Genomic DNA, 25,896 nt, shown 5'->3' on the forward strand with positions numbered 1-25,896 from the left:
TATATGGGTACATTTTGGTTACATGAATTGTTTTGTGCAGTTTGAGTCCAAGCTGAAGGTGTGCCCTTCACCCAGATAGCATGCACTGTCCCCATTAGGTGAAAATTTTAAATCTCATTACATTTAAAATGAAAACAATAAAATGAGGCAAAATTCAAAGTAATTTTAAAATGTCCTTATCTGTTGCATTCCAGGAAAGCCCGTGGCACTTTCCACAAACGAGTACTCATTTCCGGTGTGAGCAATGAGAGGGGATTTCTGATTCCAGCCAAACATTAGATGATTAGATCTCACTTATATTAAGTGCAGGCTCGAGCGTGGGAATGAAACCCTAAGAAGAGGTAGGGGGTCCTTCTCATCAGCCTCCCAGCTGCACAGAAGGGTGGATGGTCCTGCAGGCAGCATGCCAGGCCCTGGGCTTGTCTTCACGCACTCCTGGCCCCACACCGTATTCATGTAGGGGCCTGGATGAGCTGGCATGGGGATGAGGACAGTCCTGGGGTACACACGGCTTAGGGAAAGGCTCCCACCCGGCAGGAAGGAACTGCCCGGAGCCAGCACCAGTTCCAGCCCCCCACTGGGTACTGGGGTACTCTGAGCAGGACGCTCTGTCTCTGAGAGTCAGTTCCCTCCCTGCCACATGACAACACCTGCCCTACCTGGCCTTTGGTGAGGGCCAAGAGATACATGGGTAAATCCTGTCCACCTTGTATTCAAATGAAAGGCTCACTCTTAACGTGGCTTATATTCTTTTAAAGATTGCATTTATCTAAGTTATTTACAAAGTACAACAGAACAGTCTATCCTAGACTCTCTGAAGAGAGGACCTGATTGGACACTTAGTTTAGTTTCCTATCTGGGACTTGCTGCAATTTTCTCTTAGTAATGACAGACATTTGCATATAAGATAAATGTAACCACATAGTCGCTGGTGGGGCCACCTTGCCCTAACCCAGGTCCCTCCTACCTTGCAGCCTTCACACGCGTGAACACCATAATGGTAGCCTGAGGCTTTGTCCCCACAGATTCTACATTCAATGTTCAATGCTCCGCTGGGAGACTCGTCTGTGCTACCAGGAACCACAGGGTAGGTAACCGAGGAGGGACTAGAAGCTGGTGAAAGGGTATCTAGGGAAAAAAGAGGGAAGACTGATGGATATTCAAGGTGTGGCCATCCCATGTCTAAATCAGGTCTAAGAGGGTGCAGCTGAGCACGTGAGGCACAGCTGGTGTGCAGGGCACGCGTCCCAAGCCAACCCTGTCTCTGGGCCACACCTGTGCTCTCACGACCATCAACCATCATTACGCTGGCTACCACCATCACGCTGGCGCCCCCATAGCTTGCACACTCCGACTAGCTCCCGCTGAGCTGACGCCTGGGCCCAAGATACACACCCAGGCTGTCTCTCAGGCACCTACAGGCTCCCCAACCCTCCACACTCAATCTGTGCTACAAAGAACTCAAAAGATCTGAAAAGACAGTTCAGCAAAAACAATACACAGATGCCAAGTAAGCCTATGAAAGGATGCTCAACACCACTCCCTAGCGCGTGGCGGGTTAAAACAACAAGGAGACGCCACCACACAGCTACCAAAATGACTAAAATTAAAAAAACACACCGAATTTGATGAGGATGTGGATTCCTGGTGAGACGTCTGGCAGTTTCTGACAAAGTAAAACAGTTCCACTATACAATAAGATTGTGCTCCTAGGTATATATTCAACTGATTTGAAAACAAATGTCCAGGCGGCGCCTGTGGCTCAAGGAGTTGGGCCCCAGTCCCATATGCTGGAGATGGCAGGTTCAAACCCAGCCCCAGCCAAAACCCCCCCCAAAAAAAAGAAAACAAATGTCCACAGCAGCTTCACTCAAATTGCCCCAAATTGGAAGTGACCAAGATGCCCTTCAGTAGGTGAGTGGATAATAGGCGCATGCAGACAATGGGGCGTCATTCGGGAAATGAGGTAGCAAGTCATGGGAAGATATGGTGACTCTTAAACGCATATTGTTAAGTAAAAGAAGCCAGGCGGAAAGTCTTCACGCTGTACGATCCCAGACATACGGCATTCCCCTGACAGTGTGAGGGTGGATACATTGCACTGTGACCTGGCAAAACCCACAGAACTGTATAGCTCAGAGCGAAAATGAAGTAACTGTAGATCTGTCCACTTCTCCTTCCAGCTCGATCAATTTTTATTTCATATATATGTGTGTATATAGAAATATATATTTTATAAGTATATATATATATATATACATAAATATATATATTTTTTGAGAAAGACTATCACTTTTTCATCCTCAGTAGAGTGCAGTGGACCATATTCACAGCAACCTCAAACTCTTGGGCTCACGAGATCCACTTGCCTTGGCCTTCCGAGGAGCTGGGAATGCAGGCGCCCCCCACTACGCTGGGCTGTTTTTTGAGACAAGGTGAGCTCAGGCAATCCACCGCCGTGGCCCCCCAGAGTGCTGGGATAATGGGCATGAGCCATCATGTCCGCGGCCTTTTTATTTCATATATTTTGAAACTCTATTGTGTAAAATTTGGGACTGTGTGTCCTCTTAATGAGTTGACCGTTTTCTTATTTTGAAATGACCTTTTCCATCCCCTCTGTTTAGCCATCTGTACCTGCATTAAGCTAAACAGGAGCCATTCTGATGTCTACGGTGCTCGTCTATGACAATAAGGACCTTTTCAACCTCCTTCCCTTGTCTGTCTGTAAACTCCCATTCCAACGGTTGTGAACCGGGCTTTACCATTCACTATGCATTCAGTTAACTGCTCATCTCCAGTACACCTGTCCGACAGTGTCAGGCTTGCCAACCGATGCCCCTGTGGGAAGCAACTTAAGAGCCCAGTTCAGCTCTTACAGACTCTGCTCATTTCCAGAGTTACTCAGGACAGCACCTCTTCCCCCAGGGGTGAGGTTTCACGTATTTGTAACACAGTGAGATGATCTTTTCACATTCTGCATTCCATCCTCCAACCTCCTAAATTACTTTTGTTTTATGGTGTTTGCACAACAAAGGAATAGCCTAACAACACATTTCTCGGAACTTGTCCCTGTTAATAAGGGACACATGACTGTAATACCCCCTATCCACCACCCAGATTTATCACACTTTAAAAATACAACCTAGAGGCTGGGCATGGTGGCTCATGCCTGTAATCCTAGCACTCTGGGAGGCCGAGGCAGGTGGATCACCTGAGCTCAGGAGTTTAAGACCAGCCTGAACAAAACAGAGACCCTGGCTCTACTAGCAATAAAAAAACTAGCCGGGCATTGTGGCTGGCACCTGTGTAGTCTCAGCTACTCTGGAGGCTGAGGCAGGAGGATTGCCTGGGCCCAACAGTTTGAGGTTGCTGTGAGCTTAGATGCCATAGCACTCTAACCAAGGTGATTGAGTGAGACTCTGTCTCAAAAAAATAAAATAAAATAAAATAAAAACACAACCTAGAAAGAATGAAGACTCCCCATGAGACCTCCTCCCCATCTCTACCTCCCTCTTTCAGGAGATGACTTTGCAGTGTGTGTCCACATCCACCAATGATGTATCGTTCTGTGTTCAAGATTTTACATTAATTGGCTGGGGTGCAGTGGCTCACACCTGTAATCCTAGCCCTCTGGGAGGCTGAGGGAGGTGGATTGCCCTGAGTTCACAGGTTTGAGACCAGCATGAGCAAGAGTGAGACCCTGTCTCTAAAAATAGCCGGCGTGGTGGCAGGTCCCAGCTACTTGGGAGGCTGAGGCAAGAGAATCGCTTGAGCCCAAGAGTTTGAGGTTGCTGTGAGCTGTGATGCCACAGCACTCTACCCAGGGCAACAAAGTGAGACTCTGTCTCAAAAAAAGAAAAAATTTTATATGAATTGAACATACTGAATATCCTTAAGCTTGTTTACACTCCCCAGTGCTGTTTAGATAGGCACATGTGGGTAATGCAGAGCTAGCTCATTCATTCTTCTACATTACTATAAAGTAGTCCACAGATATATTTGTCACCACGTATCTGTTTCCTTTCAACAAATGACAGCTTGCTCCAGCTCTTCACTGTCACAGACAATGCCTCAGCGCAGACCCTGTGCACAGCTCCTTTTAACAAAGCCTAACTCTTTGCTGGGCTTGCCAGACATCAGGGTCTATGCACTTTTGACGTGAATTTCCAGCGTTACGTGGCTTGGGAACAGTTTCTGCAAGAGGCTGGCGAGGAGCAGTGAGACGCACTTTCAAAGGTTCCAGGTCCCAACAGCACTGATGTGATATCTGAAGATTTTTTTTTGCAAAAAAGTGTGACTTCTTTTCCAGCTAAAGAGAATTTTATCTGAGGAAAAAAAATAGTTTAAAAATCAAGTTTTCTAGGAAACAGTACACTTACCTGTGATAACAGAGCCATCCGATCCTGGACCGCTTCCTAAATACTGGTATTCTGTGAAACTGAAGCTTCCAGAACTGTCCTCACCAATGGATTGAGAGATCTCTTGAATGTTTCCCATTTCCTGTAGGAATTCCTCAGATAATGGACTTTCCAGATCATCGGCCTCCAGTGGGGAGAGGGGACAGATTGGGCTTTCTGTGTCCACCATCTTGACCAGATGGCACTGGTCACACAGTTGAGCTCCGAGCCGCTGGAGGGAAAGAGAAGCAATGGGTAAGACTGATAGGTAAGAACACCGTTTATCACGGGAGGCAGACCTGAATTCATGACCTGAACAGTCATACTGTGCAGCATCTTTTCTAGGCTTAGCCTTAATAAGCACACTGAGCAAATGGAAAGTCTTTCAGTTAAAAAAAAAAGTTTACGGAGCCAAAGCTTGTCATCCCTTAGCGATGGCGCACACGTGAGCTCAGCCCATCGTATTTGAGGGGCTGTATAAAAACAGAGCCCCAGCTCTCACGGGGGGTGACTGCATAAACCAACATGGGTGGGATGTCCCTGGTGACAAGGTGGCCCAGGTAAGAGTGGACGGGGAGGCCTCGTTGCTTAGGGGCAGGAGAGGCCTCAAGGAATGAGGGAGCCAGAAGTGTAGATGTCTTGGGGGAGAACACTCCAGCAAAGAGAACAGAGCCGCGTGCAAAGGCCCCAGGACTGAGACATGCCAGAAGGGTCTAGGAACAGCATGGAGGTTGTGTGGCTCGGGCTGAGGAGTATGGGGAGCAGCTGGCAGCTTGCGGGAAACAGTATTTCATCTTATTTGTTCTCCTTGTACCCAAGGAGGCAGCCCTCAAAAATGATTGTGTAGTAACACTTTGTGGAGGTAAACAAAACCTTAGCATGTGAGTCCTAGACATTGTTAGGCTGGTTCAACTAACAAACTAAAGAATATATTCCATACAGGTATGATGATACAACAGTGGTTCTTCCCATCTTAATCGGTACTGCAACCTTGCTCCAACATCGTGAACCATTTCCTGTGACCTCCATACTGAAGCCCAGTCTCCTCGGCACACCATCGGGCCCTTCAGAGCATGTCCCTGCCTGATCAAGCCCTTGTCACCACCCTGATTTCCCCTGGAAATAGTCCACACTGAGTCTGGGGCCACCTGAACCGCCCTCCCCAGCGCTGCTTTCTTGAGGCCAACAGGGTGACAGTTAGCTTCCAGAACTGTCTTCCCACCTGAAGATGGTCACAGCGATGGCCACTGTGCTATGGCATAGGAAGGTAGCAGGAGGTGTGGACTGCACCTGCTTCACATTGTGACCACAGAACACCAGGCTCCCTCAAATATTTGTCCATTAATGCAGCTGTGTAAAAGTGTTTTCACATTTCAGGTTTGCTTAGTGTACACAACAGCTTTAAGTGCAAGGAGGAAGGGATGTCTTGGTTTCCTCTAGAAATGAAACAGGGAAATTTCACACATCTTTGTGAAAAGTACATCTCATGCTTGGTATTATGACCACAAATTATGGTAGCTGACAATAACACAGAGAAAAATAAAAAGGAATTGTTCTTTAACTTTTCATGGGATTTAAAGACTTCCCTTCTCAAGAATCTATCAGTGTGAGTCAAGCTGTGAATCTGTGAGGCATTTCTATTTTATTCTGCATTACCTCTGCAAGACAAGTTCTTCAAGCGGCAAGAAAATGATGGGCTAAGCATTATTTAAGATATTTTTCACCATAAACAAAAAGTTCAAAAGCTGCAGTCACTCACTAACTCCCTAAGCTGCAGTCACTCACTAACTCCCTATTAACCATAAGTTCCTCCTAATAAAAAAGTGAACATCTGGCGGCGCCTGTGGCTCAGTGAGTAGGGTGCCAGCCCCATATGCCGAGGGTGGAGGGTTCAAACCCAGCCCCGGCCAAACTGCAACCAAAAAATAGCCGGGTGTTGTGGCGGGCGCCTGTAGTCCCAGTTGCTCGGGAGGCTGAGGCAAGAGAATCGCGTAAGCCCAAGAGTTAAGAGGTTGCTGTGAGCCGTGTGACGCCACGGCACTCTACCCGAGGGCGGTACAGTGAGACTCTGTCTCTACAAAAAAAAAAAAAAAAAAGTGAACATCTGGGCAGAGGCTCTGTCCAGGGGGACCTATGGCCACTTCCTTGTCCCTGGTCACATTCTCAACACTGCAGTGGAAAATGCATGGGGATGATGCTCTTAGATCCCAGCAAATGTTCTTTCTCCCAGCCAGGGGCCTGCTCCTGGCATGCTCTAACATCTCCCCTGTTGCTGTGGCCTTGGTTCAGGAGCACAAGTATCATGGGGGACATCCCCAAAGCTTTGCCTAATGCCCACACAACAGTTGCAGCTGCCCAGTTCATTGAAACAAGCAAACAGGGCCAGCCAGTTCCCTTGTCCTCTGCCCCAAATGCTCCTGAGGGATTAAGACGGCTAACACATGCTCCCTGTGCTCAGTGACTCCTAATTTGGTCCAAGACAATCCAAATAGTGCTTAGTTAGATTTCAGTTTCATAGTACAGGTAGAGTCTGACCTAAGTTGAGAAATGAGGGCAAGACAAATGGGGGGAGAAGAAATAGCTCCTCCGTCCCCAGTCCCAGCAACAATACGAGGTTCTATACAACCCCTCATTCCTTCCTTAACCCTTACGTTCCTAAATCCATTTTTTCTTTCCTGTCCGATTTCAGTGTTAGAGCTAAAGCAAGTATGTCACAAGCTCAAACTACTGAAATTCTATTTTGGATCTTAGTAATTGAACATTTATCAATCACACTATTCCTTTGAGAACTACTCATCACAGAATGCAAGAAGTGTAGGACATTAAAAAAAGGAAAGCCAAAAAGAAGAAGATGACATTGCATTCAGTTACACTGTTCTGTGACCTACAGGGCAGGTGGAGACACTTGGCTAATTCTAGTGTCGCCTGATAACCTTGAGCACTGAGGCACTTTCAGTATCACCGTCTCAGGGAAGGGAGACTATTCGGGAGCCTGGGCTAACGCGAGTTGTTAGGGGTGTAATAACCTCTTTCTCTGAGAAGCCCGTTCTCTGGATTCTCACTACCTGGGCCCGATGCTACGTGTCGTAACTTCTTGCATGTCTTCTCTCCCATTAGACCGTACGCTTGTGAGGCCAGGGAATGCCCTGCCCTGCTCTGTGCATCCATCCTTCTAGCACAACCCCTGAGACACAGCAGGTGTTCAGTGTCTGTCACTCAGCTCAGAAGGTGCACCAAGGGTACCAGTCTGTGAGAAGTCGCCTGGGCTCTGTACCAGCCGCCTGGCCTGCTGTCCCCCAGATGGCAACACAGCACACATAATCAGCGTGTCCAAAGACAACAAAGATACAATAGGTATCTAGAACAGAAGTCAGAGGGACTCAGTGTTGGAAGAGCAGTGAGAAATTTGCAGAGTCAATTGTGATCCTCACAGGGCTGAGGAAACAAAGCCTGCAGGGGGAAAACAGATTGAGCAGACGGGGTGAAGGAGTCGTCAGCCTGGCTCTCTCCCTCCCAGGGACTTCCCAGGACTTGGGAAGTGTTCGCTCTGCAGCGAGAATAAAGAAGGCTCACTGTTGGACAGAATAAAAGAAAGCCGGGGGAACCACTCCGGAGGCTCCCAGGCAGCTGCCTCGCCCAGCTCTGCTCTCTAGACTCTACCCAGCTTCTTGGACCTAGAAGGCCCTTCCTAAATACTTTCTGAAATTCCATATTAAACAGCAAGTAGCCGATACTCTCCCAACTATTAAACATCTTTATATGCTATGTGATCAGATACCCTAGAAAAAGAACAAATGGAACTGGGCTTCAGTTTTCACACTCAGAACTTACATTTGACACAGACGCATCCAGATAGTTGTAAACATTCTATCTTCACTTTCCAGCACTGCCCTGCACAAGCCCCCTCAAGTTAATGCACTGTAAACCCTCCTCAGATTATCACTTAATATGCTTAATAAGGCCACCCTGGAGAGGGCTATTCACAACTCCTTTGTTAAATTAAGTCTGGTAAGATGTGTGACTGGTCTGAAAGCCCAAAATGGAAGGAGGTCTTCTCCCAGGGCAGCCCTGCAGTGTGCCAGCCAAGGAGTCTTCTCTTTTGCGCCAATTCTAATTCACACTACATTGTCGGACTCTCTGTTTTTTTTAGATATTGCATGTCATAGTTAGAAGTCTTTTAGCTCAATGTGTTGGGCTAAGATTTAAAATAACATTTCAGAATAAACAAACAAAAGAAAGCTGAAAAGCCCTCTGTACCTTCACCTCAAATCAGTTCACCAAAACAGATTAATCATTACCACCTGCATAATGATTAACACACTAGCAAAGTAACTAAAAAAGTGCTTACAGAAACACATTTCAGACAGAGGAAAAGAGGAGCAAAACGTAACAGTGGTAAAGAAACTCAGACTAGGTATGTTGATAGATTAAATCAAAAGAATTGGCTGGGTGCAGTGGTCTGTAATCTGACTACTCCGGGGGACGGAGGTGGAAGGATTCCCTTGAGTTCAGGAGTTCGAGACTAGCCTGAGCAAGAGTGAGACCCCCATCTCTAAAAATAGCCAGGTGTGGTAGTGCACCTACAGTACCATCTACTCAGGAGACTGAGGCAGAAGGATTGCCTGAGCCCAAGAGTTTGAGGTTGCTGTGAGCTATGATGATGCCACAGCACTCTAGCCTGTGGGACAGAGTAAGACCCTCTCTCAGAAAAAATAAATAAATAAAACCAAAGGCATCACAAAGAATTTGCAGGTCACGTAGGTTTATCTAGAGACATCTAGATCTTTCTCAACAATGCCCAAGGCATTAACCTCCAAATTTTGTAACCAAAAGAATTTGGTATGTAAGAGAGAGTGACAGACCAAAGCACATAAGAGTCGGCCATGAGCTCCTACGCCTTTACATTTAAAGGTACAAAAAGAATGTTCCAGACCATTTCCAAGAAAAACTTCCTCTGGACATTATATAAAGTTCACATTAGATGCCAGTACTTATTATTTCCATTTCAAACCTAGCACTTCCTCTCAATTTTCTGAAAGTTTGCAGTTACTGTTTTTAAATACATGTATAATCTCACCTTTAGGGATGGTAACACGACTATGCAAATAATGGAAGAAAAGCTGTAAGTTTAGACACATTTGCGTCCACTGCTGAGAAGCCTGTCACCAGAATCAACAGTCAACTGAAGTGGAATTCGAATTTACCACTCAGAAGCTGTGATCTGTCCGATGCAGGGTGGAAGGCTGGGCCGTGGGGATAATGTGGACGCATTTTCTAGCCAGACGCTGGAGGCAGCAGAGGACCAGTGGCCTTGCCAGTTACCACGGGAAACGTGGGACGCAATTAACGATGGTGTTTCAGAAAGAGGAGACCTGAGGCTTTTGGCAGATACACGACAGGCTAACTTTCTACGGCTGGGCCTTCATTTTCCAAGTTAAATGGATAGTCAGTCATCTTTGCCATGAGAGACCATGTTTTATGAACTTCACGGAACGTGCGTGAGTCTCCACCTGCGCTGATGAGTGTGAGTGCAGGACCCACAGCCCTAGGGCCCTTGGAGACAGTGAGGGAACAGGACAGGAAGGAGGGACAAGGAGAAGAGCCATACTTACTGACTGCCCTCCTTGGGCCAGGATCCCCATTACTTCAAAGACTGTTTCCATCCCTTTTCTTTTTTTCAAGGTCTCTAATATACATACATTAGGCAGCTCCATAGTTCACCGAGCTGCTTTCATTTTTTAAATCATTATTTCTCCATCTGTTTCATTTTAAATACTTCCTATTGCTATGCCTTTGAGTTCACGAATGTTTTTTCTGTAACATCTCAGCTGCCTGCAGTCTCTCTACCCTATTTTAGTCTCAGAGATTGTAGTTTCATTGTAGAGGTCCAACTTGCACCTTAAGATATATAAGGCTTCCAGTTCTCCACTTAACTTTTTGATCATCAGTTCAAATACATTTTTTTTTTTTAAGACAGAGTCTCACTTTGTCACCCTCGGTAGAGTGCTGTGGTGTCATAGCTCACAACAACCTCAAACTCCCAGGCTTAAGTGATCCTCTTATCTCAGCCTCCCGAGTAGCTGGGACTACAGACATCCACAACACCCGGCTATTTTTAGAGATAGGATCTTGCTACAGCTTAGGCTGGTCCCAAATTCTTGAGCCCAGGCAATCTGCCTACTTTGGCCTCCCCAGTACTAGGAATACAGGTGTGAGCCACCATGCCCAGCCTATCCTGGGTAGTTTTGTATTCTTAGATATTCTTAAGCTTTGTTCTGGGATGCAGGTAAATTACTTGGAAAAGTTTGATCCTTTTGTATCTTATTTTTAAGATTTGTTAGGCAGGACAACACTAGGGTGTTTTTATTCCCCACTGTTAAGGCAAGGTCTTTCTGAGGGCTCTATCTAATTCCTTTTGAAGTATAAGAGTTTCCAGCCTGGCAGGTGGAAACAGGCCCTGTTCCTGGCACAGTGTGAGCGCCATCCCGGCTGGTGTGTGCTGGGCACTGTTCCCTCGAATCCTCTCAAGACAGTTCTGGCCTCAAAGAGTTTTATCCACATAATAACATAGATAGGCTGATAACATAGATAAAAATTTGGTATTATTCACCTGCCTAAATTCTCGGCAGAATGCCAAATATGAGAAAGAGGTAGGGAGGAAGAGACCTTCAGAATACTTTGAATTCAAGTAAAAAGAGAAATTCAATTTCATTACTCTAAAACAAACTCAATTCATTCGGAGAAAAATATTTAAGAACCAGAGATAATATTCACAGATATGCACCAAATGGTACTTCAGCTCCCTTGCCCCTGCCACCAAGTAGAAGTGACACAGAAAGAAGTCACTGGAAACCAGGAGGCAAGTTCTCACCAGCACTGAATCTGCCCGCACTGTGATCCAGGGCTTTCAGCAACCAGAACTACAAGAAAGAAATTTCTGTTGTTTCTGAGCCACCCAGTGTGTTGAATTTTCTTACAGCAGCTGGGATGGACTGAGACACCACCTAGCAACAGTGGAATGTATATTTTTTCCCGCACGAGTCTACGGAACATTCACCAAGACCCCAAATCCTGGGCCATTAAACAAACCTCAATAAATTTAAAAGAAACCCCAAACCATTCGGAATGCATATTCTAATCATGATGGACTCAAACTAGAAATTAATAACAGAAAAATAATAGGAAAATCTCTAAATGTTTTAAAATTAACACACTTCAAAATAACGTCTGGGCCAAGAAGAAATCACAAAGAAAATTTTAAAACACATGGAACTGAATGAAAATACATATGTAAAATATCAAAAAATGTAGACTACAGCAAGGACAGTGCTTAGAGAGAAATTTATACCATGAAATGTTTGCACTGGAGAAGTTTTCAAAGCAATAATATAAATTCCTATGTCAAGAAACTAGAAAAATCATAACAAAATAAGCCCCAAACAAATAGAAGGAAGGAAATACTAAAGAAAAGAGTAGCAATCAACAAAACTGAAATCAAGAAAATGATAAGTCAATGAAGCAAAAAGCTAGTTCTTTGAAAAAAAATCAATAAAATTGATAAATCTCCAGCAAGACAAGATATAAATCACCACTAGCAGGAATAAAATGAGCTATCACTACAGATCCTACAACCAGTAAAAGGATAATAATAAAATATCTAAACAATTTTAGGCACACACATTTGACAAATAAGAAGAAATGGATCAATTCCTCAAAAGCTGCAGACACCAAAATGCAACCGAGATGAAATGAACAATCCCAATAGCTCTATCACCATTTAAAAATTGAACCTATCATTTAAAGTCTCTTGAGAAATAGTTTTCCAGGCCCAGCTAGTTTCACTGGAGAATCCCACCAAACATCTAAAGAAGAAATAACACCAGGCCAGTTGCATATAATCTCTTCCAAAAAAATAGACGAGGAGGAAATACCTGCCAATTTATTCTCTAATATTTCTCTGATATCAAACCAGATAAAGCCAATACAAAATAGAGAAAACTACAGATTAACATTACTCATGAGCTCAGATGTAAAAGCATTTGACAAAATATGACCAAATCAAATCCAACAATGTCTAAAAAGAATTATACACCATGACCAAGAGAGATTTATTCCAGATATGCAAGGCCAGCTTAACATTGGAAAAAAAATCAGTGTAGAAAACCATATCAACAGGCTAAAGAAGAAAGATCCTATCATTACATTAATTTGACAAACAGTGACACTCACGATAAAAGCTCTCAGCAAGTTTGGAAGACATCTTCGTTAACTCATAAAAGAACACCTATAAAAACTTACAGCTAACATTATACTCAATGAGGAAAGTCCAAATGTTTTCCCACCAAGATAGGAGCAGGAGCAAGGACGTCCCCTTTCACCCCTCTCACTCAAAATAGAACTGGAATTTCTAGTTACTGTAATAAAGCAGGAAAAAGGAATAAGAGGTATACAAATGGCAAAAAAGAAAGAAAATACTCCCTATTTGCAGTTGACACAAAAATCCCTAAGAATCTACCAAAACTCTCTTGGACCAAACAAATGAATACAGCAAGATTGCAAGATCAACATATGAAAATAAGTTGCATTTCTGTCTACTAGCAATATATATGCAAAAGTAAAACAATAATGTCATTTATAATCACCCTAAGGAAAATGAAATTATTACTCATTACTTAACAAAACATACATAGGTTCTAAATACTGCAAATTATAAAATGCAGATTAAAAAAAATCAAAGAAGGGCAGCGCCTGTGGCTCAGTCGGTAAGGCGCCGGCCCCATATACCGAGGGTGGCGGGTTCAAACCCGGCCCCGGCTGAACTGCAACCAAAAAATAGCCGGGCGTTGTGGTGGGTACCTATACTCCCAGCTACTCTGGAGGCTGAGGCAGGAGAATCGCTTAAGCCCAGGAGTTGGAGGTTGCTGTGAGCTGTGTGATGCCACGGCACTCTACCGAGGGCCATAAAGTGAGACTCTGCCTCTACAAGAAAAAAAAATCAAAGAAGACCTACATAAAGATGACGCATACCATGTTCATGGATCAGAAGACTCAATATAATAAAGATATTAATTCTCCCCAAATTGATCTATAGGTTTTGTGTAAATCTTATAAAATCCCAGCAATATTTTTTTTTTTTTTTGTGGCAGAGTCTCACTATGTCACCCTCATCAGAGTGCTGTGGCATCACAGCTCACAGCAACCTCAAACTCTTGGGATTAAGCGATTCTCTTGCCTCAGCCTCCCAAGTAGCTGGGACTACAGGTGCCTGCCACAATGCCTGGCTACTTTTTTTGTTGCAGTTGTTATTGTTGTTTAGCTGGCCTGGGCCGGGTTGGAACCTGCCAGCCTGGGTGTATGTGGCCAGTGCCCTATGCCCTGAGCTGCGGGCACCACCCCCAGCAATAGTTCTTATAGACATAGATGAGCTTTTTCTTAATTTACACAGAAAAGCACATGCCCTATAAGTGCTAAAACAATCATGCAAACAAGTGTACTGTGGGAGAAATCCCTCAAGGTAATATCAAGACCTACTCAATAATGGAGGCAATGTAGGACTGGCAAAGAGATAGGGACATATGTCAGTGGTACAGACTAGAAAACCCTGAAACAGACTCACAAAAATATGCCCAACTGACTTTGGACAAAGGTGCAAAATTCCTGTTCAACAAATTATACTAGAGCAAATGGACGTCCACGGAGGGGACAAAACATCAACCCACATCTCACATCTTAAAGAATCAATTCAACATCTGACAGAGGACACGTATCTCAAATATTTAAAAACGTCCAAAACTGAACAATAAAAATAATCAAACAATCCAATTGGAAGATACTCAAAAGACATGAAGAGATATCATAAAAAAGATGCGAACAGGGAACAAGCTCATGAACTTGTTTAACGTCATCAGCCACTAGAGAAATACAAACCCAAACCACAGGCACTATCACTATACACCTAGCATAATGACGAGACTAGAAAATAAGGATGACCCCAAATGCTGGTGAGCACACAAACAGGATCACATACACGTTGCTGATGGGAATGTAAAATGGTACAGCAATTCTAGAAAACATTACTGTCTACTAGCAATATATACGCAAAAGTAAAACAATACAACCACCATATGACCCAGAAAGTACAGTCTTGGGCATTTATAAAAGTAAAATGAAACTTATGTCCACACAAAAACCAGTATGCACACCAAAAGAACAGGAAAGGAAAAAAAAAAAAGAAACAAATAAAATCCAAAATTCAAAATTTGGGGCGAGGCATGGTTGCTCACTCCTGTAATCCTAGCACTCTGAGAGGCCTGGGCAGGAGGATCTCTTGAGCTCAGGAGTTTGAGACCAGCCTGAGCAAAGTTAGACATCATTTCTACTAAAAATAGATTAAAAAAAGAATTAGCCAGTGTTGTGGGAGGTGTCTGTAGTCCTAGCTACTTGGAAGGATGAGGCAAGAGAATCCGCTTAACCAAGAGTTTGAGGTTACTGTGAGCTAGGCTGACACCACAGCACACTAACCTGGGCAAGAGAGTGAAACCCTCACTCAAAAAAAAAAAAAAAAACAAAAATCAAAATTTTGATTTTATAAATTTAAATTTTGTGCTATAAATACTATCATCAAGAAAGTAAAAAGATGACCCACAAAATGGGAGAAAATATTTGCAAATCATATCTCTGGTAAGAGGCTTGTATCCAGAATGTATAAAGAACTCTTACAGCTCAACAGTAAAAAGATAAATATCTCCATTTAAAAATGGGCAAAGGATTTGAATGGATATTTCTCCAAAGAAATTTGAAATGTAAGTGGACAAGCCACACGAAAAGGTGCTAAGCGTCATAGTCATTGTCGTCACGGAAATGCAAATCAAAATCACTCTGAGATATCACTTCACACCCCTGAGAACGGAATGTAGAGGCTGCTTCCAGTAACTTACACTGCGCTTGGCCGGTATTTGCTCAGAAGGTACCCAGTGTCCCATTCCAAAGCTGGTTCTTAAACAGGCTCCCAGCCTCTCTAGCAACTTGTGTGCCCTCAGTCTGTCCGTTTGCCAGCTGGAAATGTGCACAAGTCTTTCCTATTTGGAACTTGAGGTTCCCAGAGCCACATAGCTTTAATTCCTATTCAACACAACAAAATAAAACTAAAAATGCAGTTATTCTGTAAATCACTAAATAAGAGAGTAACAAGAACAACCACACCGTCTACCTGATAACGCTGGTTTTACGCAGGTCAACATAACTCAAACAGCAAAAGTTAGTCACAATAAACCAAGCACGTTGTTAATAGCTGCTCACAGGGCAGATCCTTTTCTAAAGAACCAAGGATGAATGCAATTTAAAATGACAAGAACATTAAGAGAACAGAGGCAAGCTATTTAGGGGGAAATTTTTGAATTTTCTGCTATAAAGTAAAGCTCTGAATAAAAATAGGAGAAAACAGGAAAACTACTAAAGGTTTATTCATAAGACCCATTGCTGGGGAGTTCAAGGAGACAGCGTGTTTCTGGGTAAAGGATCAGCGGAGTGTGCTGAAAAGCCTGTGGGAACAGCACAGCTCCCCATGCGGCCTGCACCGTGGCCACCCTGCCAGCAACAGTCTGAGGCCAGGCTTGGACCCAACATGCCTTGGACCCAACACGCCCTGTTACGACCTTGGTCTTTAAAGTCTGCACAAAGTTACAGCTTCTGGTCCTTTGGACAATCTGTCTATGGTTCGTTTTGAAAGACTATTTTCTTTTTAAATGACTTACAGGCATCCTGTCCTCTCCCTCTGGCTCACGGAATCATTCCATTCTCAGCTCCAGCCACATCTTCCTCCCTGGCCTCCAGGACTGTTTGCTCCCCTCTCCACAGGCGTCCTGAAGGAGCCCTGACCACCTCCTGCACAAGACTCCTCTGAAGAGCACAGCTTCCAAGCACCTAGATGTGCAGGTATGGAAGCAGACCAAGGCCAGGCATCATCCAAGGTCCTGCAGCAGCTCAGAGGCTGGGATGGATCTAAAGTCAAGGTCTCCCTGCCCCACCCCCCCACAGTGGAATGCTTTTCCAATTAGCTGGTTCCTAGGACAGCCACACCCCTTCAGGCCCCTACTAAGCCCCCACGGGGGTGAGGGGCAGAACTCACCTATAGCCCCTACCAAGGGTGAGGGGGCTTTCAACAGCTGCATCAAAGGGATCACAGCCCATGCTGCAGCCCCCGTGGCCTCATCCCATGGCCTTTCACGAAAGTACAGACCAGAGTCCTCAGGAGAGCACATAGGCCTTCATGGTACAGACCAGAGTCCTCAGGAGAGCACACAGGCCTTCATGGTACAGACCAGAGTCCTCAGGAGAGCACACAGGCCTTCATGGTACAGACCGGAGCCCTCAGAAGAGCACACAGGCCTTCATGGTACAGACCGGAGTCCTCAGGAGAGCACACAGGCCTTCATGGTACAGACCAGAGCCCTCAGGAGAGCACAGACCAGAGCCCTCAGGAGAGCACACAGGCCTTCATGGTACAGACCGGAGTCCTCAGGAGAGCACACAGGCCTTCATGGTACAGACCGGAGTCCTCAGGAGAGCACACAGGCCTTCATGGTACAGACCGGAGTCCTCAGGAGAGCACACAGGCCTTCATGGTACAGACCAGAGCCCTCAGGAGAGCACAGACCAGAGCCCTCAGGAGAGCACACAGGCCTTCATGGTACAGACCGGAGTCCTCAGGAGAGCACACAGGCCTTCATGGTACAGACCGGAGTCCTCAGGAGAGCACAGGCCTTCATGGTACAGACCAGAGCCCTCAGGAGAGCACACAGGCCTTCATGGTACAGACCGGAGTCCTCAGGAGAGCACAGGCCTTCATGGTACAGACCAGAGCCCTCAGGAGAGCACAGACCAGAGCCCTCAGGAGAGCACACAGGCCTTCATGATACAGACCGGAGTCCTCAGGAGAGCACACAGGCCTTCATGGTACAGACTGGAGTCCTCAGGAGAGCACACAGGCCTTCATGGTACAGACCAGAGCCCTCAGGAGAGCACACAGGCCTTCATGGTGACCTGCCCCTGCCCTGCCTCAGCACTCTGTGTCCTCCTCCTCTCTGGAACATTCCTCTAGTCACACTCCCTCACTGCTCCTCTCATGAGCTGCCCAGCTGCCCGCTCTGCAGGGATGCTCCTGTCCTGCTGTCTGCTCCACCTACTCTCACCTGCTGCCAGGGAGGGCTTCTGCAGGTACCATGAGCTGGCCACGGCCTGCACCATCCTCCTGGTGCCCTCACCCTTCCTGGCGCTCCTGACCTGCTTGCCTGCTTTGCGCTTGCTTTTCCCACCAGAGTTGGTGCCCTTGTGGGCTGTCTCTCCCCATCAGGGCATCGCCTCTCTGACAATAGGGGTTTTATCTCTCCCTTATGTATCCACTGCTTAAAATGATGCCTAGTACAGAGACGAAACTCAATAGATACTCAATAAAGTTTGATCCTGAATGAACGAGTCCTTTCTCCGTGTGCCTCTGCAAAGCCTGTGCTGTGGGCAAAATAAAGCACTCAGCATGCGCCAGGCATACCTGTTCCTTCCGACTGGAATCCTCCATCTTCATACCCCTGAAGGGAAGGGCAAACACCACTTCTCCTGAAAGCCTTCCTGGATGCCAGTGGAAGGACATGATCCTCTTCTGAATCACCATGGCTTAAATCATGGGTGTTGAGTGATGCCTTTTCTGCTTAACTGAGATGTAACTCCTTGATTCAGAATTCTCAACTGTTACCCCTCTTTCCTATACAAGTCAGGTATTTGATAAATATTAACTGAATGAATCTAACAGTGGTGCCCAATTCTGAACATTGTTCTTGTCTTACAAAAAACTCAAATCACTTTTGGGTGGCGCCTGTGGCTCAAAGGAGTAGGGCGCAGGCCCCATATGCCAGGGGTGGTGAGTTCAAACCCAGCCCCGGCCAAAAAAAGAAAACTCAAATCACTTTAAGTAATGAGCCTACGAAAAGGGCCTGTACAGTGGACATTACCAGTACTTAAAGAACAAAAGCTGGTTGTAGAAGAAATCCTTTTCTAAGAATGATGAATGCAACTTAAATTGATTAAAAATACAAAGAGAATAGAAGCAAGCTGTTTAAGAAAAAAATGAATCTTTTGCATCCTGAGACATCCTGGCAGGCAATGCATGTAGGGGTTTTCAGGCCATTTAAACTGTAATTAGCTCTGTAGAGTCTACATCATTCAATTAAACACAGTCAGGATGCCCTTGTGTGCTGGGTGTCAGATGTCAGTATCCCTGTGTGGCACAAGGACTCACACTTTTCCAATACTGAGTTACGCCTTCCATGAACATGGTATATCCTTCTATTTATTTGTGCTATATTTAATTTCTCTCAATGAATGTAACCAGTTTCTGAGTAGAGGTCTTACATATCTTTTTTAGATTTATTCCTAAATATGATATATACATTTCAAATTTATTTTTTAGTTAATAGGCTTACTATTTAGAGCAGTTACATTTACAGAAAAACTGAAAGGGAAGTACAGAGAGTTCTCATAAACCACCTCACCCTCCCCTACCATTTCCTTATTATTATTATTTTTTTTGAGACAGATTTTCACTTTATTGGACTTGGTAGAGTGCCATCGCATCATAGCTCACAGCAACCTCAAACACCTGGGCTCAAGCAATCCTCTTGCCTCAGCCTCCCAAGTAGCTGGGACTACAGGTGCCCACCACAACACCCAGATATTTTTAGAGATGGGATCTTGTTCTGACTCAGGTTAGTCTTGAATCTGTGAGCTCAGGCAATCCACCCACCTCGGCCTCCCAGAGTGTGCTAGGATTACAGGCATAATCCTGCCCGGCCCACAGTTTCATTAATCTTCCATTAGAGAGGTATGTTTGCTACAATTGATGAGCCACTATTAGTATATTATTATAACATTAGCTAGATACATAGTTCTTCATTTTAATAATTATTGTTTTATATATGGAATGAGATGAGGGTTGAGAAAGTTCTTCTTTTCCATATGGCAATCCAATTGTTCTAATGCGATTTGTTGAAAAGGATTATTGCTTCCCCGCTGAACTGACTCTGTGTTTTGCTGAAAACCAATTGAGCATATATGTGTGGGTCTATTTCCAGACTTGCTATTCACTCATCTGTTTGTCTGTTTTCTTTCTTTTTTTTCTGAGATACAGCCTCAAGCTGTCGCCCTGGGTAGAGTGCTGTGGCGTTACAGCTCACAATAATCTCCAGCTCCTGGGCTCAAGCGATTCTCCTACCTCCTCCTCCCAAGTAGCTGGGACTATAGGCACCCACCACAACGCCCGGCTATTTTTTGGTTGCAGCCGTCATTGTTAATTGGCGGGCCTGGGCTGGATTCGAACCCGCCAACTCAGGTGTATGTGGCTGGCACCTTAGCTGCTTGAGTCACAGGCGCCGAGCCATTTTTTTGTTGTTGTTTTTGCTGGGTTTGAACGCGTCACCCTCAGTATATGGGGCCGGTCGGTGCCTTACCAACTGAGCCACAGGCACCGCCCTGTTTGTCTGTTTTCATATCAACATCATACTGTCTTAAAAAAAAAAAAAAATACCACACTGTCTCGATACTGTGGCTGTATAATTCTTGTAATCAGCTAGTCAAAGTTCTCTGTGTTATCGTTTCAGAGTTGTTTTAGTAACTCTATGTCCTTTGCATTTCCAAACAACCTTTAGAATCAATTTATCAAATTCCACACATACACATCCTAAAATCTGATTATTGTTCTGAATCTGTAGATAATTTTGGGAAGAACTGCCATCTTAACAATACTGAGTCTTCTGATTCAAGAGCATGAAACAACCTGCCATGTATTTAAATTTCTCTTTATTTTTTAATTCTCTTTAAATTCCTTTAAATTTCTCTTTAAATTTCTCTGAGCAACATGGTGTTGATTTCAGCATACAGGTCTTGTGGATCTTATCCCTAAGCATTTCATAATTTTGAAGCTTGATTACCTTTTAAGTGTTAAGCTAACCTTGTATTTCTGGAATAAACCCAACTCTTGGCATGTTTAAGATGGCTTCTTATTGTCTTCTGGTTTCCCCTGTTTGGGTTCAGAAATTAGCTCTCAGTTGTTGCTCTTCTGAAGGTAATGGCTTTTCTTTTTAAGGGTATCTGTGTCTGTTTTTTTCATACCAGGTCTAGACTTTTTTAAAATCCAGTCTAGGTATGGATTCTTGAAAACCCTGCTTAGTTCTTTAGGGTTCTTTCACCAGTGCTGGGAAGCTTCAGCCACTACCTCTCCTAGTGTCCCTTCTGTGCCCCTCTGTCCCTCTCTTCCTTCAGGATCCCAATTATTATGCAGGTAAGACAGAAGGTTTCACTATATTCTTTATGTTTGTATTTCTATCGTTTTGTTTCTTTGTGCTTTATTTTAGATACTTGTTTCCATCTTACAATTCACCAATTCTCTCTTCACTTGTGTCTGTTCTGCTGTTATGTCTATCCACAGAGTACACAGTTTCAGTTTTTGTACTTTTTGGCTTTATAATTTCTACTTGGTTATTTTTCAAATCAATGTCTTTTTTTTTTTTTTTTTGAGACAGAGTCTCACTATGTCGCCCTCGGTAGAGTACCACGGCATCACACCTCACAGCACCTTGGGCTTAAGCGATTCTCTTGCCTCAGCCTCCCAAGTAGCTGGGACTACAGGCACCCGCCACAACGCCTGGCTATTTTTTTGTTGCAGTTGTCATTGTTGTTTAGCAGCCCCAGGCTGGGTTTGAACCTGCCAGCCTCGGTGTATGTGGCCGGAGCCCTAACCACTGAGCGATGGGTGCCGAGCCACAATGTCTTTTTAAAAACGTGATTTCTAGTGCCCTACCAAAATTCTCTATCCTATCTTTCATCTCCCTGAACACGGTAAGCAAGGTTATTTAAAGTTTAAGTCTTGTAAGTCTAACATTCAGAGTCTGTTTCTACCATGTAGTTCTTGAGGCCTTCTCCCTTCACGCATCGGTTTGCTTGTTCAGTGTCAGCACCATACCATGGTCTCAATGTGCAGTACAGACCATAAAAAGGCACATGTCACCAGAAACTGTGAAAAATGATGGGTTAGTGGAGAGAATTATAATTGTTCCATGACCTTTAACATTTTTGTCAATAAAACATTAAAAATTCTCTTACTAGTTGTCAATCCACAGAGAAATAAAAATGACAGTAAAACTAGTATCTATTTAGTAGGCTGTACTAAATAAATTTAAAAGATTAGAAACACTGAGAATCAAAGTGTTTTCTTTTAAAAATTTTTCTGAAAATCTGTTTGAATGGTGCTTACTTCTTCTCACTCTTAACTCATGACACAGAATGAGCCTCTTTTTTACGCCTGAGAAAATTGCCATACTCGGTTTTAAGTTTGGGTTCTCCTTCTAACATCTCATCCTTTGTTTGCGAGTTTCACCAAACCAAACGGGGTCAAGCTCGCAGTGCCAGGAGTCTGCTCTTTCTCATCCCTCAAGGCTCCTGCCGGGGAGCAGCCACCACGCGCCGCGAGGAAGGCAGAATCACTGCCCGGAGGGCTCATCTGCTTTCCAGGCTTCAACTCTTCAGTGACTAAGCAGAGGCCACTGCAGGAACTAAATGTACAGTGCCCCTGGAATATAGGTCATTAGATGTGTGATTAGAGTTAATAATCACCTAAGATTTAAATTCTGCTAACCTATGTGGGTCAGGAGGAGTTTAACTCGAGCACTTAATGCCTTTAAGATCATAATCAGAAGGACTAAAATGGGCTCTAATGTTTCTTGAATAATTTTTATTCACTCTTTCCTCTCCCTCAACTTTGCTCCTTTAGTAAAAAGAAATTCTGAATTTTAAAGACAAGTGGGTACAAGTATGGTCACTGCCATACACTGCATGTGTAGCCCTGGCTTCTCTTGCGCCCCTCTGCTCCAGCTCTGACCACACCACAGGTCACTGCTGGGGTCCCAGGCAACTTCCCTTCATGATAGCAGGGAGTTATGCCTGTTCTCCCTCTGCTATCCCCAGCACCTAGGACAGTGCCCAGCATGCAGCAGGTGCATGGTAAATATCTGCTGAATAAATGAACAAACTCAGGAATAAATAGCGGACAATTCGTGCAAGTGGAGCAATGCAGCTGCCATAGGGTGTCTGGTGGGCAAAATTCTTGCATCTAGTTTGGGGAAGGAGCAGAGACGGCTTCAGGAAGGAGATAACATTTGGTTAAGCCTTAAAGGGATCTCAAAGCAGAGGGTGTCCCCAGGAGGGGCCGGCTCCCAGAGCTGGTAAGAGACCCAAGGTACCACGGTGAGTGGGACAGCTGAGCCTTCCCACCTGCTGGGGTCTGCGGGGTCTTCTCAGGGAGAACCATGTCCACCAAGCCACCACCCAAACAAACACAGAGCTCCAAGTTGAAGCCACCAAGGAAAGGTGCCAGGCGTTACAAGTACTTGCCTCAGAACTGTCCGACCCAGGCATCTGGGGAGGTTTCCCTAAGATGTGAACCTCAGACATCCAGGGTAGAGGTTACCGGGTCAGATGGGGGGTGACAGGCAGGGTGAGGGAGTGTGCCCCTGACATCACTGGAAGGAGCAAGGTACAAGAGACGAACCAGTGTGGAAGGAATGTCAGCCCCTGGTCAGGGCCAGGCTGCCTATTAGCCACGGGAGCTGGTAACTATCTGACGGACAAGCGGACATCGCATGGGAGAGTTAATAAGCAGCAGCAGCAAGGGAACGGACAGCAACCAAGTTCTCACTGCCTGCCAGACAACGATCTATGCAAAGTACCCATTAGCCCCAGTTTTACAGGAGGAAACTGAGCCAGTTGAGAAATCCGTCTCCGGAGCTGGAGGGCTGCTCAGAGGTAGGGCAGGACTCAGCACCTTGTCCTACCTCTGCTGCCCCCACCCCACTGGAGGCCAACCAGGAGGTGGTCACCTGCTTACCTGGTCCTTCGGCAATGTCACTTCACCGGTGTAAATAGGATGGTGGTAGTTGTGTCAGGATAACTGGTGGTGGATCTGTTATACCAGAGCCCGGAATTTCGTCTTTTCATCTCTTAAAAGTAATTCTTATTTTGAGGCCCAGTTTCTATTTGCTCTTTTCTCTTTCAGAGACTTTACTCTCCAAGAGTCTGTTCCAGACCTGGTCTCATCACGGGGCACACATCTTTCTAAAACACCTTCTAAAAATGATTTAATCTACTAAGAAACCCCACATCTGAATTCATTTGTTCCAAAAAGAGTAAGCTTCCCTGCTCTTCTACTTTTATTACTGATCCGTGGGCGCTTCCATGGACAGCCCTGATTCCCTGACTATATTTTTCCTCCTGGATTCCTGTTTCTCTTAAGTCTTGTACCTCAATTCATATTAAAGATTATCAGCTGTCCTTGAACGTGGTTAAATATTCACCTTCACTTAGACCTCTGACCTAGACACTAACAACTAACTTTATAGATTCATCTAAGCAAAGAGTATAGACCAGAAGAAAAAGTCAATAATTGTTGGTTTACAAAGTAAAAGAAAAACACTACGTTGGCCTCTTCTTCTATAGATACCCTGATAAATACTCTACTCTTCACTCACAAGGCCTGGAGCTTTCAAGGACTTACGCTTGCTCCTAATTTAATGCTTTCCACTTAAAACTTCCTCTTGGAAGGGTCACCATCCACTGTCACCCTTAGCTGGCGGCTGCAGCCTTCCTCTCTGGGTTCAGCACACCGATCCTTTTGTCTGGACTTCCTAGAACCTTCCCTGGCAGTTGCAACCTGTGGTTTCCAGGCCACTGCAATTTCCAGTCAGCAACCTGTACTCACCACCGTGATCAGACCTCTCCCCTCTCAGCTTTTCTGCCCTACACTCCTTCTGAGTGTCCGTGTGCTTGTTCCTCCTTCCCTGGGTCTAGAATCCTCTCTGCCAATTTGGACAAACACGCTACATTTCTGCCCCCACGTTCTGTAGCCATCACCATCACACAAGCTCTCTTAATCCTGATAGGGTCAGCCTCTTCTCTCAGGGATCATCAGCTTCAAATGCATGTCAGTGCCCTGATACTGCCCTCTCTTCGTGCTTCTTATATTCTAAGCCTTTTAAGGATATCACCTTCCATCAAGCTCCCACCTTTAATATTTTTGCACAGTTGAACTTGTTTTTGAAAAGTTATTTGTCTCAGGGCCAGGTGAAATGGCTCACACCTGTAATCCCAGCACCCTGGGAGGCTGAGGTGGGTAGATGCCTGAGTTCAGGAGTTTTGAGACCAGCCTGAGCTAGAGTGAGATCCCATCTCTAAAAATAGCCAGGCGTTGTGGCGGGCACCTGTAGTCCCAGCTACTGGGGAGGCTGAGGCAAGAGGATCACTTGAGCCTAAGAGTTTGAGGTTGCTGTGAGCTGACGTCAAGGTACTTCTACCAGGGGTGACAAAGCGAGACTCTGTCTCAAAAAAAAAAAAAGAAAGAAAAAGATATTTGTCTCTTTCACAACTCCTTGCTGAATAAATGAATTAGGGTTACTTTTATGATTTGAAAAACTATAGCAATAGAATGTCTTCCTTTCAGGAAAATGGTCTCAACAAAGTGAGTTTTTCAAAAAGAAGAGGACAAAGGTCGGGTGCTGAACGTTCTGCTTGTGAGTCACCAGGAGAGCTGTGCAGAAACACCAAGCCAAGTCCCTGTGCTCATATGTGGTGACAGAGTCTGTAACATTTTTCAAAGTGGAAAAAAGAAAGGCAGTATGAAATACTGAAGCCAAATAGTCCCCTCAGAAATTATAAAGTCCAAGGAAAATGTAAACAGATCGACTATCACCCTGTTTGTTTCTGTTATGAATAACTTTCACATACTGGGAGATAATTCCGTTTAAAGCAAATTTCAAACTTCTCTGAACAATTTTTCTTTAAACATCATTGGTGTTAATCCATCCCCAACATATAGATAGAAAAACAGAAATGAACTAAAATGAGATCGAGTCTACAATGTATCAAATTTATTTATAACCCTAGACAGAGGGTACTATGTTCCTCATGACATCTAGTCAGTGGTCCATTTGTCATTTTGTTCAAGAAGGAAAACTGCCTGAAAATGCTTCTAAAAAATATTCCAGTAAAACACATCTCACTTGACATATAATAGAACAAAACTTGTTTTAGATCATCAAGATTTGTGTGTCATTTGATTGTACAGTGCTGTATTTTACAAGCCATATTGCTTAATTGTGAATATGCATTTAAATACTTATGTTGAGCTGACCACTAACTTTCTAGACAGTTTGAGAAAAGGACACAGCCGTGTGCCAACCTCTAAATAATGAGGTCTCCTTCACTGAAGCTTGGCCAGTTGTCACTTCAGTGTGGTTATCACATAACCACAGACTTATTCAGTTACAAGTATATGGAAGAGAACTTGGGGCCTCACTCTTAAAAATGAAAAGAGAGGGCGGCGCCTATGGCTCAAGGAGTAGGGCGCCTGACCCATATGCCGGAGGTAGCGGGTTCAAACCCAGCCCCGGCCAAAACCCACAAA

The 25,896-nt window shown here is 44.6% G+C and overlaps 1 protein-coding gene across 5 annotated transcripts in view; it reads right to left on the reverse strand.

The window, feature by feature from the left end:
• The window catches only part of PPARA (peroxisome proliferator activated receptor alpha), a 50,330-nt gene that overhangs the window by 18,922 nt on the left and 5,512 nt on the right, over positions 1 to 25,896 (reverse strand). For 4 of the 5 annotated variants that reach the window (XM_053584880.1, XM_053584879.1, XM_053584882.1 and 1 more), the window contains 2 exons: positions 4,380 to 4,629; positions 968 to 1,128 (listed from right to left, as the gene is read on the reverse strand). In XM_053584880.1, the coding sequence (XP_053440855.1) occupies positions 968 to 1,128; positions 4,380 to 4,587 (369 nt within the window). In that variant the 5' untranslated portion in view covers positions 4,588 to 4,629. Of the gene's footprint in view, positions 1 to 967; positions 1,129 to 4,379; positions 4,630 to 23,325; positions 25,797 to 25,896 lie in introns of those variants that run through there. The other variant, XM_053584883.1, reaches the window with a different exon arrangement.

This window comes from Nycticebus coucang, chromosome 3 (genome assembly GCF_027406575.1).
Source record: "Nycticebus coucang isolate mNycCou1 chromosome 3, mNycCou1.pri, whole genome shotgun sequence".
NCBI classification, from domain to species: Eukaryota; Metazoa; Chordata; class Mammalia; order Primates; family Lorisidae; genus Nycticebus; species Nycticebus coucang.